General features: G+C 30.3%; 1 protein-coding gene across 1 annotated transcript in view; it reads right to left on the minus strand.

Moving 5' to 3' along the window:
* Window positions 1–11605, minus strand: part of LOC130805885 (uncharacterized) — a 28823-nt gene extending 17218 nt beyond the window's left edge. The window contains exons 1-3 of the mRNA XM_057670709.1: window positions 11176–11605; window positions 1305–1408; window positions 1071–1157 (exon numbers count right to left, since the gene is read on the minus strand). Coding sequence (XP_057526692.1) covers window positions 1071–1157; window positions 1305–1408; window positions 11176–11214 — 230 coding nt within the window. The 5' untranslated portion in view covers window positions 11215–11605. The remainder of the gene's footprint in view (window positions 1–1070; window positions 1158–1304; window positions 1409–11175) is intronic.
* Between the last annotated feature and the right edge of the window lie 6441 nt (window positions 11606–18046).

Here is an 18046-nt window from a genome sequence, read left to right on the forward strand (position 1 = left end):
CCCTTTTCAAGCAAGTAATGAACACCATTTAAATGAAATAAATTTCACATACCTAAAAGGACACTTTTTAACAATGGCAACATTAGACATATTGGAATCAAACTAAGCTCCACTTGCAATACTACCTCCGTTTCTTAGATGATCAACATATCAAAATGGGCTTGCTTGAAGTTCACAGCAAAGTCCAATTTTGGGTTGAGTAAATTAAACATAGTTTGATCAAATGCAAATACATTATTTCATATAATACTAATTAGATTGTATTAAACTATGTGTTCAAATGAAACCAAAATTACATAACCAACTTCGAAGCATTAAAGTCAAACTCAACCATAATGAACTAAGTTTGATCAAACAAAATTAAATTAACTCTCATTAAACCAGACTATATCATATATGTTTATCACACTTATGAATATGATTGTATCGCATCACAAGTAGCTATTAGGTTTAGTTTCGGACTTCTCAGAAAAATTTGAGTTTGGTTCCTATAATAAATTCGAGTTTGGTTCCTATTATTCCGATCGAGTACGTTTTGGCTCAGCTAGGTTAAATTTGGTTATGGATCAACTTTAGTCTCAGATTTAAGGTTATATTTTGTCAACTCGGTCCCCTTTGTTAATTTTGGGCATGCAAGTCAATTAAGGTTGGGTTTGCACACCTCTAAGAAAGGTGTACAAACTAACATTTCATTCCTACTATAAAGTAATTCCAAATCTCAAGTTCAACAAAGTTCATATGTGAACTTTAAAATCATGATACTTCAAACTATAAGAAAGTGAATACAACTTTATTTGAAGTCATCAAGTAGCATCAATAAATAAAATATAGGATAAGATATTTTAAAGATTATGCATTGCTTTTGAAGGGGAAATATAAGTTCATGAAGACAATAGCTGCTGTGAATACTGAAAAATTAAACCAAGGACATTTGTTCATGCATCCAAAAGCTTTATAGAAGAAATGACTAAACTTGAACATTTGGAAAACCCAATCCCCACACCAAATCAAACTATTTTTTTATAAAACATCTAATGCATTCATTTAAAACATCAGGTATAGTGCCATACTTAAAGGTGCGTTTGCTGTCAGCATCCTCTGAAGGTTCTTCTACAATATATCGTAGTAGCTGTTCCACTTGAGCTCTGTCCCGTAGGCTTGAGGAAAATTTTTACAAATCAAAAAAGAAACACTTCCGCACTTAGTAATTTCGACCAGAGAAACAATATCAACTACAAATAAGAGCAATAACAGATAAAAAAATAATGGAAAAAAGAAATATAACACCAAGAAAAATTAATTACAAGTTAATCAAACGACTATTCAAAGCTTTGCATTCTTGGATCATTTCTTCTTCATCCAATAGCTCTTCTAAAGTGAAATTGTCTTTGTCTAATATCGCCTCAACCTTCAAAAGAGATGTTAAGGTCAACAACCTTATGAAAAGAGTAGGTAGCATTGGATCCATAAGAAGCGAGTAAGATACAAAATATATAAGATATTTAAACAACTATTTTTTGAACTCCTACTTGTTTCTCAGCAATGGCATTGGAAAGTACAAGTAAACAATAAGTAAACTACTCTTTTTTACAAAAACCAAACCACTAATAGGGAAGATCCAGAATACTTGTGCAAAAACATACTTTTGATAGACATATAAACATTTAGCATTTCTTACAATAGAAAATTCTATAATGTCCTTATTTTATTGTTATATCAAATTGTATACTCCCTCCTATTCACTTCATGTGTCTCATTTGCTTATACACGCTTGAGAATACAATAATTCAATACTTAATATCTAATTGTTCAAACTTAAAAATTAAAAATTATAAAAAGGTTGATAGTAATAAAATTTACAGTGAGACAAATCAAACAAGATCCAATCTGGTCATGCTTTAACTTATAGATTACTATAAAATATAAACTAAGAGAGATTGATAAATTATGCAAATCCCAAAATAACACTTGAAGTGGATAGAAGCAAGTATTAAATAGAACACAACTAAACAGTAGTGTCAACCATTAGAAAAGGCATGGAAGGATCAAAAAGTATCAACTATCAAGAGATTAAAGAGCCTCCAACAAATGACAACTCTAGTAAAAAAGAAAATTGAACAGATAAATACTAACCCATGTAGAACAATACATTGCGTAATCTACCAAACCAAGGAACAACAACTCATGCTCATGATCAAAGTTGATCTCAACCAAACTAATCCCTCAATAATTAAACCTTCCATCATTTGATATATTTCGTACTTGAGATTAAATAAGCACTAGAAAACTTATAAAATGGAATGGAATATTTGAAAATAGATAAGGAAAGAAAAAAGTAAGAGAAAGTATAAAACAAACATTTCATGTGATTATATATACATATACATATACATATAAAAGAATTCGAACACAAGGTAATCAATCAAGGCATGTCTAAGTGAATGAATCCTCATGCTAAAAGAGCTAAGGTAACTTGAAATAGCTATTAAAGACAAAAGCATAGGAGATTTGGTAACGAGGTTGCAAGACCACTTGAATGGTTTTATGTTTTATGGTGTGCAAGTTACAGTAACAAAAAAACATTAACAAAATAGCAAGTAGAGGTGTTCATTCGAGTCTTCGGGCCAAAAACGGGTCGATTCAAAATCCAATCTTATGTACAAGTTCCTTTTTACATAATTGAAATAATAGGTCAAAGCGAGTTCAATTACAAGGTCGGGTAAACGTCGTGTCGCTATGTAGCCTAAATCCATGCATGTTACAAAGTTACCTATGTAGCCTAAATCCATGCATGTTACAAAGTTATAAACAAAAAAAACCTATCAGATGCTTGCGCCATGTGACACACTTGTTTTAATACAACTATACAACCTAAGTAGCGAATTGCCAATTGAATTCATCTCTCATAATTCTCCAAGTTCACATCAAATGAAAAAGATTCATGGAATTATAATACATTGTGAAATGCCCTATGCTCCTATCCCCAAATCCTGTATCAAATTAAATTATGTATTATGCTACATTTACACACACATATTAATGAACAAGGTCCTCCTCTAAGTCCATTATTCGTCATAATTAATAATTACAATTAGGATTTACCCAATTTTGAGCTCAAACAAAATCTAACACCACTCTAGGGTACTTGATCTCTTAAATCATGAGACAAAGTTTAGCTTTTACAATGGTTAAAGCGTGATGTTAAAAGGTTATCATGATTTTTATAGAGTACTAGCCTAAACTACAAATCATAAGTTCCCTCCCCGAACCCCAACCCCCGGTGTGATCATCATTGGCTATTTGCAAGAAAACAAGGCTATAAGAGAAAAAACACTTAAGAGTCATCCAACTTGTTGCTTTATAAGGAACCTCTTAATTGAAAGTTCCGCTCCAAAATCATTCCAAGAGAAAACATAATATGTAGGCGGTTTGAGTAAATTGAGATCCAAAAATGGATACAAAATATCATATTCCATTTTGGAGATGTAGAAATTGAATATGTTGGCAAACTTTAATGGATAAAGAAGTACCACCCATCACCTATAAAGACTCAACTAGTGGTAAGCGATTGTGTTTCCCATAAAAATCTATCACTCTAACAATGTAACTAATAACGAATATGGAAGTTTGGCACTTTGTAGTACCACATTTGACAAGATTATCTTTTGTCATAAGAGCTTATCTTTTATCATGGATTTTAGATTATATCTAGGGTCTATTATTATTTTATTATTATCATTATTATAATAATTATATTATTATTATTATTATTATTATTATTATTATTATTATTATTATTATTATTATTATTATTATTATTATTATTATTATTATTATTATTATTATTATTATTATTATTATTATTATTATTATTATTATTATTATTATTATTATTATTATTATTATTACTCGGAAAAATTGACATTAATAGTCTAACAGTTCACCCATCCATATGAATAATACCATATTTGAATTATTTTCTAATAATTTAACCTTTGCCATACATTTACCCACAACATACCATATTACTAATAATAGGAAATAATAAGGTATGCACCAACAAACTAAGACAAAAGTTTGATTACGACGAAAATGTAGGATTATAAGAAAATAATCTAAAGTTGGGATTATTCACGGCGAATAAGAGAAATGTTGATTATTAATGTCAATTTTTTCCTTAATATTATTATTTTTTTTTATTATTAAAATAAATATTATTAAAAGCATAAATTCTTGGTTCACTTTAGTTTCTTAATCTTGGACAAAGTTGAAATAGAAAGAAAATGGAAAGTTTGAACCTCTTGTAAGGAATATGAATCTATCTTATTTCAAGTTGAACCGACACATCCTCCCTTTCCATTTCTAATTTTGGAAGAGAATTATATCATAACATATTCAGGTGTTCACATTCAACAAGTAAATTGATGGAAATAAAATGAAAGATGATGGGAAAAAACAATGGTGAATACCATTACTAACAAACATGATCGATTATGTTGAATTAGAAGAACAAACTTAAAAGACAAAACTGAAAAATACCCGATTCTATGTTATCACTCATATTTTCTCTGATAATGGAATGACAAGAGAAAATACATATGTATAAGCTAGGGACCATAACTGCTATATATATAATAACTTGTGACTGGTATTCGACCTATTATAGAACCCAGTCATAAAACGAGTCTCTACACATTTAAGGCCCACAATCTATTGATACATTTAAGCTCAAACCCTTTAACTTTAATTAGATCACTTTAAGTAGGGCATAAAGACAGTTTTAATTAATTATAATGACATATAAATATTTACATATAAGCCCAACGTTGGACTTTGGTCCAACAATCTCCTGCTTGGGCTATATGTAAAAATTGCATAAACTTGTATCATTACAAAACCAAATTTGAGCTCAAACATACTGTCAAAACTACAATGTATCAAAAACCAATCTCGTCCATCAATCATATTAGCATAGACCAAAGTTGTCTTTGTTACATTTGTGGCAACTAGACCTCATTGATCATAATACCAACACAAAAGAATGACATAGATCATGTAGTGGACGGGTAGCATGGAAACAACATGCAATGTGATCTTAACATGTCCGTATCCAACTGGTCCACTTTAATAGTGAGATCAAATTATTACCAAAAACATAATCAGGGTATAAAACCAAAATTTTGTCATAACTTAACTTTTGCAGAAAACTTTATAACTAAAATGTCAACACATGTTCAATAAATTAAACTTACAAACTCCCACTAAAAACTGAACATCCTCCATAGTAGAAACAACACCCATATGAGCTAAAAGCTCAAGAAACCGCTTGGGTGGTAACGCCTAGGACAGCGGATCTGCAATCATAAAGTTTGGACCATATGTGTAATTGACAATTCTTTACCCTGAATTCTTTCCTTTACAACCTAGAATTTGAGAGCCACAAACTTTGACTTCCTCGAACTCTTATTGTTGTTAGAAAATTTCACAGCGGAATCTTTGTCACAAAATATCTCAAGTGCTCTTTGTAAAGAATCCACTATACGCAGCATCGTGATAAAATTTTGAAAAATCGAAGTCAATATACTTAATGATCTCGAGCTTATTTGACCTCCTATATGTGAGCATATATGTCTTTGTCTTTTGTATTTAATGTAAGACACCTTTTAATTGCTCTCCAATATTCTAATCCTGGATTGCTTAAATAACGTCCCCTGTTATGTATGCAATATTTGGACGAGTGCAAACTTGAGCATACATTAAATTCCCTACTGCTGAAGCATAAGGAATATTTTCCTTTTCCTTTTTCTCAAATTCATTCTTGGGGCACTGATCAAGACTTAATTTGTCTCCTTTAGCCACAGGGGTATCTCCTAGTTTGTAGTTTTGCATGCCATACCTTTTTTAACACATTTTCGATATTAACTCTCTTGTGATAACCCAAGAATACCTCGAGAACGATCTCGATGTAATTTAATACCTAATACAAAAGAGGTGTCACCATTCTCAAAATTCTTTGATAAAAGATTCTTAGTTTCACGCAAAAAGCTTATATCATTGCTTGCAAGCAATATGTCATCAACATACAAAACTAGAAAAATGTATTTCCTTCCACTAAAACTTGTGGTAAATGCACTCATCAAGAAAATTCATCTCGAAACCAAATAAGAGTATCACTTGATGAAACTTCAAATACCATTGACGAGACGCCTGCTTGAGTCCATAGATGGATTTCATAAGTTTAAAAACCATCTACTTTGGGTCACCCACCGCAAAGTTTTCAGGTTGTTTTATATAAATTGTCTCATCAATATTACCATTGAGAAACGCTGTCTTTACATCCATCTGATGTAACTCAAGATCAAAATGTGCTAGCAATGCCATTATTATCCTCAAAGAGCTTTTGAAGAAACCGAATAGAAAGTCTCTATGTAATCAATGCCTTCCTTTTGTGTAAAAACTTGCACTACCAAACGAGCTTTAAATCTCTCCACATTGCCATTTGAATCCTTTTTTTGGTTTTAAATATCCATTTATTACCAATAGGTTTTATACCTTCTGGTAATACGACGAGATCCCAAACATCATTGTCCTTCATGGATTGCATTTCCTCATTCATGGCTTCAAGCCATTTCTGAGAATTTGCACTTTTCATAGCTTGATGAAAGTTGACTGGGTCATCTTCCATTACAATGTGTTCAAACTCGTCTTTTCCAACATCTATCCACTCTGGAGAGGTAGAACTTTCATGTTCTTGAAGATATGCAATGTAATCATTTGGCAATGCACTTCTTCTCTCTCTAGTGGACCTTCTTAATGGCACAACTTCTTGAGGAGCGAGAGTTTATTCTCTGGGAGGTTCTCCATCAACATTGTTTTGAACTGCGTCATAAGTAATGACCGATGTGGGAATCGATTCAATACCAATGACATCTCGAGGAACAATGATATTCTCTTCTTCAAAAACAATGTTTCTAACTGTATCTCCCTCCACAAAATCGACATCTTCAAGAAACCTAGCATTATCATCTAAAAAAAAGATTTAGCTTTAGGATCATAAAACTTAAACCCCCTTAACTTTTCAGAGTATCCAACAAAATAACAACTTATTGTTCTGGAATCCAATTTCTTTTCATTAGGCCTGTAAGGCCGTGCCTCAATTGGACATCCCTAAATATGAAAATGATTTAGACTCGGCTTTTTTGCCAGTCCATAGTTCATATGGGTTTTATTATTAGTCGCTTTTATCGGTACTCTATTAAGAATATAAGCTGCGGTCTTAATTGCTTCTCCTCAGAGTGACTCTAGTAAGATAAAATGACTAATCCTGCTCCTTACCATTTCTTAAAAGCCCTATTTCATTTCTCAACAACACCATTCATAGTTGGAGTACCAGGCATGGTGCATTGAGGAACGATACCACATTGCTCCAGAAATTTAGCAAAAGGCCCTGGACGTTGTTCACCTGAATCATCATAACGACCATAGTATTCACCCCCACGATCAGATCTGACGGCTTTAATCCTTTTGTTAAGTTGATTTTCAACTTCAGCCTTATAATTTTTGAACATGTCTAGTGATTGAGCCATTTCATGAATAAGACATATATAGTCATATCTTGAATAATCGTCTATGAACGTGATAAAATATAGTTGTCCACTCCAAGAAGGACTTGGAAATGGACCACAAATATCTATGAGAATAAGTTCTAAGACATCTAAAGACTTATTGGCATCATATCTCCTTTGATTGGTTTGTTTTCCCTTAATACATTCAATACGCATGAAAATTAAAGATCCTAAAATTCCATCAAACACAAGCTTTTCCATTCTCCTTTAGGAGATATGGCTAATCTCTAGTGCCATAATGATGCTGAATTTTCATTAGTTGCCTTTCTTTTATATTACTCGCGAAGATAATCGCAAGGATTCATTATATGAAGCAAAAGATACAATTGTATATAAATTATCATTTAACAATAAAGAACCAGAACTAACCAATTTTGAATCATGAAACAAAACCGAAAATTCCATTTCCAAATGAACAAGAAAACCCAAATTTGTCCAAAGTAGAAATTGAAATCAAATTTCGTCGAAAAGACGAAACATTAAATGTTTCATTAAGATCCAAATAAAATCCAGTCTTTAACAATAATCTAAACTTTCCAATTGCTTCTACTTCAACCGTATTGTCATCTCCTACATAGATGTATCTTTCACCATCATTTGGTTTTCGGCAACTCAGACAACCATGCAAAGACACACATCTATGAGTAGTTGCACCAGAATCTACCTACCATGTGTGTCTAGGCACTAAAACCGAATTAACCTCAGAACAAACCAAACTAAGAAGCATACCTTTCTTAGCACGCCAAGCGTGGTAATTGTTGCATTGCTTCTTCCTGTGATTAGGATTTCCACAAAAGAAACAACCCTTATTTCCAACATTGGTTGATTTATCCTTTTGTTGTTTCTTTTGAGAATCCTTATCTGCAACTTCTTTCTTTTGTGGCCCTTTCTTTTTAGATTTTGAGGTAAAGGCAAGATGAACACTTTCAGTCTTTTCTAGCTTTAACCTTTCCTCTTCCTATACACAGTGTGAGATGAGCTCATTCAGAGACCAGGTCTCTTTCTGACAATTATAGTTCACCTTAAACCGATTAAAACTTGCAGGAAGAGATATCAAAACCAAGTACACTATTAGATCCTGAGAAATTTCCAGGTTTAGTGTCTTTAGTTTTGAAGCTAAATGAGACATTTCCATTATGTACTTCCTAATATTACCATTACCTTTATATCTCATTGAAATTAAGGTCATCAAAATTGTACCAATTTCAGCCTTTTCATTTTTGACAAACCATTTTTCAATATTCGTAAGGAAAGCTTTAGCTATAGTTATGTCATCAGACATTGTACCCCTGAATGCTTCAAAAATGGCCCTTTTGATAATCATCATACACATGCGATTTGATCTCTCCCACCTTTCAAACTCCCTCTTTTAATCAGAGGTACTCAAATCAGTAACTAGGGTGGGAGAGTCAACCCTTAACGCAAAGTCGAGATCCATAACTCCAAGAACAATCGAAAGATTTTCTTTCCATTCTTTAAAATATGTGCCATTTAATAAAGAATTAAATAGATGTTGAAAGTAATATTAACAAGATTAGATAAACTGACAAAGAACAAGAAAATAAACTTAATAATCTCACAAACTTTAATTCTAAAACCAATAATAATAAGTTTAATTTAGTAACATTCCATTACAAGATGTCGGTTTTTCATTAATATTCCATCTTTGGAAGAATATACTAACTTCTTAGTGACAGCTTGTTGCAGTAATCTAACATTGATAATAAATAACACATCAATTATAAAACCTTCCTTTGGGCCAATTAAATAATCATACGTAATCCTTATAACTATCACATGCTTATCACCACACGAAAAAATTCACACAAATATATTATTAAGGACCTTCTTTTGAGCCGATTGATAATAATATAATTTTTGTAGATTTATCCTTTTATACTGTTAATAATTTAATTTCAACAAAAGAGGTCACTTTGGCGACTTATTGTATCTACTAAATTACCTCCAGTATATATAAAAGCATACTATATTTAAACTTTAATTATTCCGAATATCCCTTTTTACAATTTAAAATTATTGTAATACGAGAGCAATTAGAAAAAACATAATTTCAAAAAACCGTATTTCTCAAAGCTTAAAACAAATTGATTTCCTAAAACATCTCCATTAAAAGTGGATGAAGAAACCATAATCCAAAAAAAATAGGAGCTTAATAATCTTAGGCAAATCGTGGCAATTACCCAACAACAAATTGATTCCAACACCTAAAAAAACCGAATTTCCTGAAAAATAGGAAACATCGACCAAATAATAATATTAACTGATTCTAAGACCTTAAAACAAACTGAATGCTTAATCTTAAACTTAAATAAAAACTAATTTCCCTAAAAAAATAGGAAACTAATTAAAATCAATACTCCTACATATTCGACATGGATACTTAATTAAAAAAACAACTAAATTTCCTTAAAAAAAAAAACTAAATTCCCTGAACAATAGGGGAAACATTTATTATTAAAAAAACGATTAAGCCATATGAGAAAAACTGTATTTGATTCTCCATATATTTTACAATTATGGCCTAGGTTTAAAAGAAAGCAACATGAGTAATTCCTGTAGCTTTATCTTTCGAAAAAAAAGACCAATTTCTGATTGTTGATTCTCCAACAGACGAAAAAAAAAATTAATTGAATAAAACTTACTGAACATAATAATGACTCAAATTCCAAATTATTCAATTAAAAACGGTGCAACAACATAAATTGTCCTAAAACTCGACATAAAAAGGCTACTGATATCACTTGATGGGACAAAACAATGGTGAATACCATTACTAACAAACGGGATCGATTATGTTGAATTAGAAGAACAAACTTACAAGACAAAATTGAATACCTGATTCTATGTTATCACTCTTATTTTCTCGGGATAACAGGAGAAAAGAAATATGTATAACCTAGGAACTTGTGACCGGCATTCAGCCCATCATAGAACCCAATCATAAAATAAGTCTCAACACATTTAAAGGCCCACAACCTATTGATACATTTAAGCACAAACCCTTTAACTTTAATTAGATCACTTTAAGTAGGGTATAAAGATAATTTTAATTAATTATAATGACATAAATATTTACTTATAAGCCCAACGTTGGACTTTGGTCCAACAAAAAGAATGCCATCAAACCTATACAAATAACCAACAAAAAATTGAAGAGGAAGTGATATAGCTCATAACACGGTAGTCATCAATAGTTAATCTAAGAAAACAAAAAAAAACAAAAAAAAAAAAAAACAAACTTGATTCCTCCACTTCACTTCAGCACTCATCCAACAAATACTATAGTCAACTTTATAGATTTAAATATCCCAAGTACACCAAATACAAACATAACCACATGGTCATCGGAAAAAATAAGCAAACTAAAAACACTAATTTTAAAAAATTGTTCTTCGAAAGCTTAAAAGCAAACTGTAACAAACAGATCAAAAATTGGATACATTTTGAGGTTATTAAGCTATAAACAAACAAAGTTAAAAGGAAAAAAAAAATCGGGATTTAGATTTTAAAAATGGAAGTTGAAACTTACAGGCGATGAAGCAGACAAGGCAGTGAGCTTCCAAAACATGGCGAAGAATCAGGAAGCTTGAGCTAGAAAAAAATGGAGGACAGATCTACTGGAAGCAATTTTGACTGGAAGTGAAAGAGAAAGGGGAAAAAGTAAGAGAAAAAGGTGTGCGATTTGAAAAGAAAAACCCTAATTTATGGTTCTGGATAAATAAAAGAGATGGAAAGGAAGGATGAAGAAGGGGAAATGGGGAGCAAATGAAGGCAAGGAGAGAGAAAGAAATGGAGGTTTTGGATGTGGTGAGGAGGCGAGGGGGTAGGCGCAAAACTACAAATTCAACAGGTGATGACTGAATGAGATTTTGAGAACGACATTGTTATTGTTTACTTTTTTTTCTTCAGATTTTTTTTTTGGACAAGAGCTAATCAACGCCGGTAATAATAAATTTTACAACTAGTTTATTGATTAGTCTAGGATTCTAAGTGATAATTGATCATTTATAGACAATAAAAAGTTATTACTTTTATAATTTTGAACGTGTAACAGAAGCGACAATCTCGATACATAATTAACATTTAATAATAATATTTAATACAAAAATATTGCAGAAGTCTTAAAATGTCAAACTGTTAAAAATTCTTAAATCATAAAAACTGAAATTGTTTAAAATAAAAGTAAAATATTATATCTGATAAGAAATATTGTTTGCTCAAAATGAAAAAAAAGATACATCAACAGCAAGTCATCAATAAGGTACAAACAACTGCTAAGTTCTCGATAAATAGTAATTGCTGCAGTCTGGATCAGAATCTGAAACTAAATCCTGCAAAATGCTGTCATCCATGATATGGATGACAGCCGATTGAATCAATCGGTCAACGATTAACATCGAGCATAACTTCCTATTCAGCTCAAAATACGAAAATTATACGCTACATTTACAAAATAATAATTTAAGTACGAACTTATAATTAAGTGACACCTCTATATACTTTTACTATATTCTTTTTCTGTTCCATACTTTTAAGTCATTAAGATACCATCCTCAATCCTGACAGGAGTACATTACTGCCACTTATACAATTCAGTAAACTTAACACTTAAGTAAATTCATTTGGTTAATACTCATAACCGTACCATGCATCATAGGATCAACACTAATTAAGTTTATCACTGATCAACAAGCACAACAATATGACACATGATATATGTAAGGGTCTGGCATGGTGAGGATCGTAGTCCTAAACCCTAACTGTGGTGGGAGTCGTCATCACTCCAATACAATTATGCTCGAGCTCTACAGGATAGGTGGCGAACCCCCTATCTTACACCGCATTTTACGTGCCGGCCAATACAGACGCTGGGATTTTACATGCGGTCCATAGTTCGACATTACCTTACTATCAGGGTCATTTAATCAATACTCATTCACACAAGTACATTACATTTTTATTATTACAAGTTGACTTTGAATTTGACTTTGACCAACCTAGGTGGTAACTTTATTTATTTAATATATTTTTTAATTTTATTTATTTACCTTTATGTCTTTTTATGTTCATTACATAATTTTTAACACATTAAATTTTATTTATAACTTTATTTTAATAGCTCACTAAATTCACACTAATGCTGCATCCTTTAGATAAGTTTTCGAAATTCAACAAGTTCACAAAAAAATTAATTATTTCAAGTTTGGAAAAACAAGTAAACTTATTAGATTTGCAAAAATCAACATTCTAATTATAAAACAAATAAAACTTATAATTTCACAAAAATCAATATTTCACACATAGGTTAAGAGGCAAGTTTACTAAAAATACTTTTACATCTTTTTATATAAAATTTGGTCATATAGTTAGCAAATAAAATATTTTGTACTAAATAGTAATTAAATGTCACAAAAGTTAATTTTTATTATGAAATCTCATATATTCAAGAAAACCACTTTAATATTTAATAACTTATAAAAATTTCTTAAAAAATATCTTTTTAGATTGCATTTTAATATTATCACAAAAATAGCTTGTAATAATTTAAAATAGTAAATTAAACTCTTTTTCTTTTTAATATGATAATGGTCGAATGACCTATGAATATTTTGGGGCCTTTTTCACTTAAAAAACAACATCATTTAATTTATTATAGTAAATGCTAGGTTTAAATATTAACAAAACTAATAAAAAAAAAAGAAACTTTACACAATAGCTTAGAAATGTACTATAACTTTAAGGATAAACTTTAATATTAAAAAAAAAGTACAATAACAACATTCTTAATATAACCATACTTAATAAAAAATATGTTCACAAAATAACTTAATACCTTATAAACTAGTTTAAAGACTATCATAAACATATTAACAAATTAAAAATTCTAACATCAAAATTCTTAAGTGTAATAGCATTCCGAATGTAACGAATAACTCATAAACATACTAACACTAGTTTAAACATAAATTATACTTAATATCACTAGAATATAATTTTGCATCCAACTTCCTAAACTTGTTCAAAGATTATTAAATTAACATACTAAAAGTACTTTTAGCATACACATACTTAATATAATCTTGATCATAATTTCATTAAACTAGCTTTCTATTAAAACATATCAACATATTTCATACTTTGCATATTATAAAGTAAATAAGGTGTAAAATTACACAAAAAGAGTAGAGTAAAAAGTTATATCATACTAACACCAAGGATTAGTACTAAGTACTAATTAGAAAAATAATAAGAAGTAAGACTCTCCAACATAGATAATAATGCTCCAAAGATAATTAATCCAAATTTCCAAAATAATGATGATCTTCTAAACTCACAAAATAAATAAATCCAAACTCTAAAAATAATGATACTAAGTACCCAAAGTAATAAACCAATAATGTTCCAAAATGATGATGATTTAAGTTAAATAAAAAATGTTCTAAGCTCCATTTTCTTGAATTTCTTCAACTAATTAATAATAAAGGTATTAAGTTAGTAAGATTTTAGTGAAGAGAAGATATAAGAAAGAATGTTATAAAGATTTGGTGATGGTGATGGAAGTGTTCTCATGGCAAAAAGGGTATTTATAATGGGTTTTGGCAATTTCTAATTCATAAGTTGTACGAAAGAAAGAGTGTTTGGAGTATGGAAGAAGGTTAACTCGTGTAAGTGGTTTGGAGTATGTAAGTGTATGTGTAAAAATTGGAGTGTGAAAGTAAACTTATAAGATTTGGAGTGTGTAAGTGGGTGTATAAGAGATTGAAGTGTAGAAGAAGGTTAGCTTGTGTAAGTAATGAACATCATGGGTTAAATAGAAAGGATTTTGATTTATCAAATTTTTATTCTGATATGTATAAGTGAATATCCTTTACAAAAAGTTGAGTAAGTTTGATCATGAAAATATGATAGTTTACTTAAAATTTTTCTTAAAACTATACTTAAAGTTAATAATAAAAATACGACACATTTTTATGTAAAAAATAATTAAATCAAAGTTATAAGGTTAAAATAATAAGTAGTAATGTTAGTTTAAGCAAGGAAAGTTAAAACGTAACGTTTTACAAAATCGTAAATATAATAATAAAATTTTACTTTTCGTACTATAAAATAATAAAAAAAACATTTAGTGCATATAAAAAGATTTTAAACAAAATAATTTTTTAAAGTTTAATATTTGAAAGAAATTACAAAATCGGAAAAAGGTTTAGGAATTAAAGATGGTTTGAAATGGATAACCAAAGAATTAGGAATTTGAATTGAAAATTCGGAATAATTAATCGGAAGATTATGATTAAGATTTTGAGTCTGTTACAAAACGAGTAATAATTTTAAGACAATAAGTGTAAATTGAGTCAATCCAATAAAAATGGTATCGGAGACATTTAATTTGAGATTTTGTGTAAATTTCAAACTGAAAATTATGAAGTAAAATAAATATTAAAATAATTGTGATTTGGTGATAAACAAATTCCAAATTTTATGTTATGTTCTAGTATAATGAACTAGTATAAAAGTTGTGCAATGCTCAAACTTGTTATCAATTTAACTAGTACTATAGACATTAGTGTTAATAGAATTTAATTTAAATAAGCCCAAGGAGTCCACTGATTACGATATCATTTAGCTAATGAGCCCCAAGCACTCAGTTTATTGATTACAACTCGAATTTTAACGGGTTTTCCATTTTAATCAGCCGATAGGTTTTGGCATAAGGTTTTTTTTGCTTGTATTGAGGTACAAAATGCGATTTGAAGTCTTTCTCAGATCGTATTGTTCACCATGCAACCTATAAAAGAGTTTTAAAACTTCATTTGAACCATTTTCTTATCAAGATTCAGAGAGCTTTTGAGAGAATTTAGTAGATTTCCTAAGAATTTCCTAAGTTTCCTCCTTTAAAGTGCCTTAATTTTTGTATATCCAGACTTCTTCAAAACTTTTTAAGGTACATTAACTCCTTCCTCTCTTTTGGTGTTGTATAAGATTAATGGTTAATTATTTTGATTTATCCTCAAATAATAATAGCGATAATAGTTATATCAACATCTACTTGCCGATTTTTTTTTATCTGGAATACTTTACCTTCTCCCCTGGGAACCATCAGTTTCCTTTGCCTCGGCCATTATAGGTTTACTCGGCTTACCTCTAATGATAAGGAAGGTGTAATGGTAGTTCTGCCCTAGTACAGGTATAACACCATGTTAAAAATGACATTTAAAATATGAATATAATTAATTTATTTTAGATGAATAAAAATGCAACTTGAGTTATTACTCGTTTAACGTGATTATCATGCGACGTGCTTTATCGCATAACGTTTTATCGTCATGTTTTTATACCGAAAAATTAGATAAACTAATTGATAAATTAAAAAATATATATAAATGGTAGACGAGGAGGAGGAAGCCAGTTGGAGCGGAGAAGGTAATGGAGTGAAAAGTTTTGTAACTTATTTGGTGAGTACGGGGGATTATGGCCATAAATTTCCATTCAACCTTAACCTTTCATTCCTAACATAACAAGCTACAAATTCTGAAATTATGAAGTCTATAACTTCATTCCTTAATGAATTTTATGATCATCAAAAACTTTCATTCTTAGCATAACCACGTGATTTGGATGAACATGAATTTAAGACTTTATGCTCCATCTTTTACCCCAACCAACATAATAATAATAATAATAATAATAATAATAATAATAATAATAATAATAATAATCATCATCATCACCATCATCATCATCATCATCATAATAATAATAATAATAATAATAATAATAATAATATGAAACCAAATAAGATCAGATCAGATCAGAAACATTCAGATCAGATCAGACCTTATTAATTTCAGATCATATCTTATCAGATCAGACGAAGAGAGTAGGCAGTGTTTGTTTTAGTGCAAAAGAATCACGAAGGAAGGAGATTTTGGCTTATACCTGCCTTTACATTTTAGTGTTGTTGGTGTTTTGGCGAGTTCCTTAGTAACCTTAAGTTTTTCTAAGTTTTAAATATTTTATGAAAAATGAGATGTTTATAATCATGTTCTTTGTTCTTGATTATGGTATAGAAATATATTGATATTGTGTATTTTGTTAAAAGAAAAGTTATATAAGAGTTGTTTTGATAAGTGTATAATTTACTATATTGCAATTCTTGATTCGTCACTTTTAAAGTATAGAAATTATATATGTGTGTGTGTTTGTGTGTGTGTGTGATAATGTACATATATGCATGTATGAGTCTGATTGCATTTCTAATGATCATGAACTTGGAAGGGAAGAAAAATATATGTAGATATATAATCTTGAATGTTTTAGAGTAATAACCATGAGGTTTGAAATAGATTAAATTGAATAAATATAATTTATACGTATTTATATACGTATTAAAAAAGGGCAAAAAAATATTCTAGAGGAGAAGCAAAGAGTCTGTGCAAATAAGCCACGACTCACAACGGATGTTCTGATTCTAGCAGTATCAGTCTAGAGAAGAAGCGAAGGGTAGCAGCAAATCAGCGACGACTCGTTGTCTACTCTCTGACCTTTTTCAGCGATTTTGTTGTATAGTGTGCATTGATAGTGTGAAAAGATGTGTATGTATGTGCACGTTCTAATACATGTTTTTGGATGTTTAATTATTGTTAGGACCTCGGTTCATAAGGGGTTAAAAACTAAACTGTGCATGGTGATATACTTTTAGTGGGTCGTGCTATAAAAGTACGTGCACGCTCGGACAATGCACATTATTCAATTGATGTTGTTGAATAATGGTGTGTTCATTCATGTGTTGTTAATTTGTTATATATCACCTAAGGACAAGACACCTCAAGTAATTTGACAAAGTTAAACTTATAATTCAAGGATGATTGTGTTAGTACCCGCAAGGTTGTTATAGAGAAATTAGATACTCTTATAGGGTTGGGAATTGGGATTATTAATTATTCGTTCCTATGGTCAGGGCTCTAATGAAAGCCACCATGGTGTATGCATACTTTACCTATGACGACCCAATAGGACAATCAACGTCTTATGTCGGAGATTGGCTTAGGATTAACTCTCCCATGTGTTTCCTCTAAAATTATATAACAATTTGGCGTCTCGAATGGGATGGGAAATGCATAATTAAGTTGGGGATTTGAAGTTGAGATACTAAACAAATAGAGCCTTTGCATGTTAGAGTGAACTAATTGTTTTGCCTAGCCTTTGATTACTCATGTATTATGTCTTTGACGTGCACTTTGTTTTTTTAACCTACAATGATGTAGTCATGTTAACAACTAGCAAATTGATTACAGGTTTAGATAAAGGAAAGTAAGATGGACTTTGAAGGAATCTTCGTTATGTGTTATTTAGTTAGTTTGGTCTATAACTATTTATGATATCTTTATGTTTAAGCACTC

The sequence above is a fragment of the Amaranthus tricolor genome, chromosome 1 (genome assembly GCF_026212465.1).
Source record: "Amaranthus tricolor cultivar Red isolate AtriRed21 chromosome 1, ASM2621246v1, whole genome shotgun sequence".
Lineage (NCBI taxonomy): Eukaryota > Viridiplantae > Streptophyta > Magnoliopsida > Caryophyllales > Amaranthaceae > Amaranthus > Amaranthus tricolor.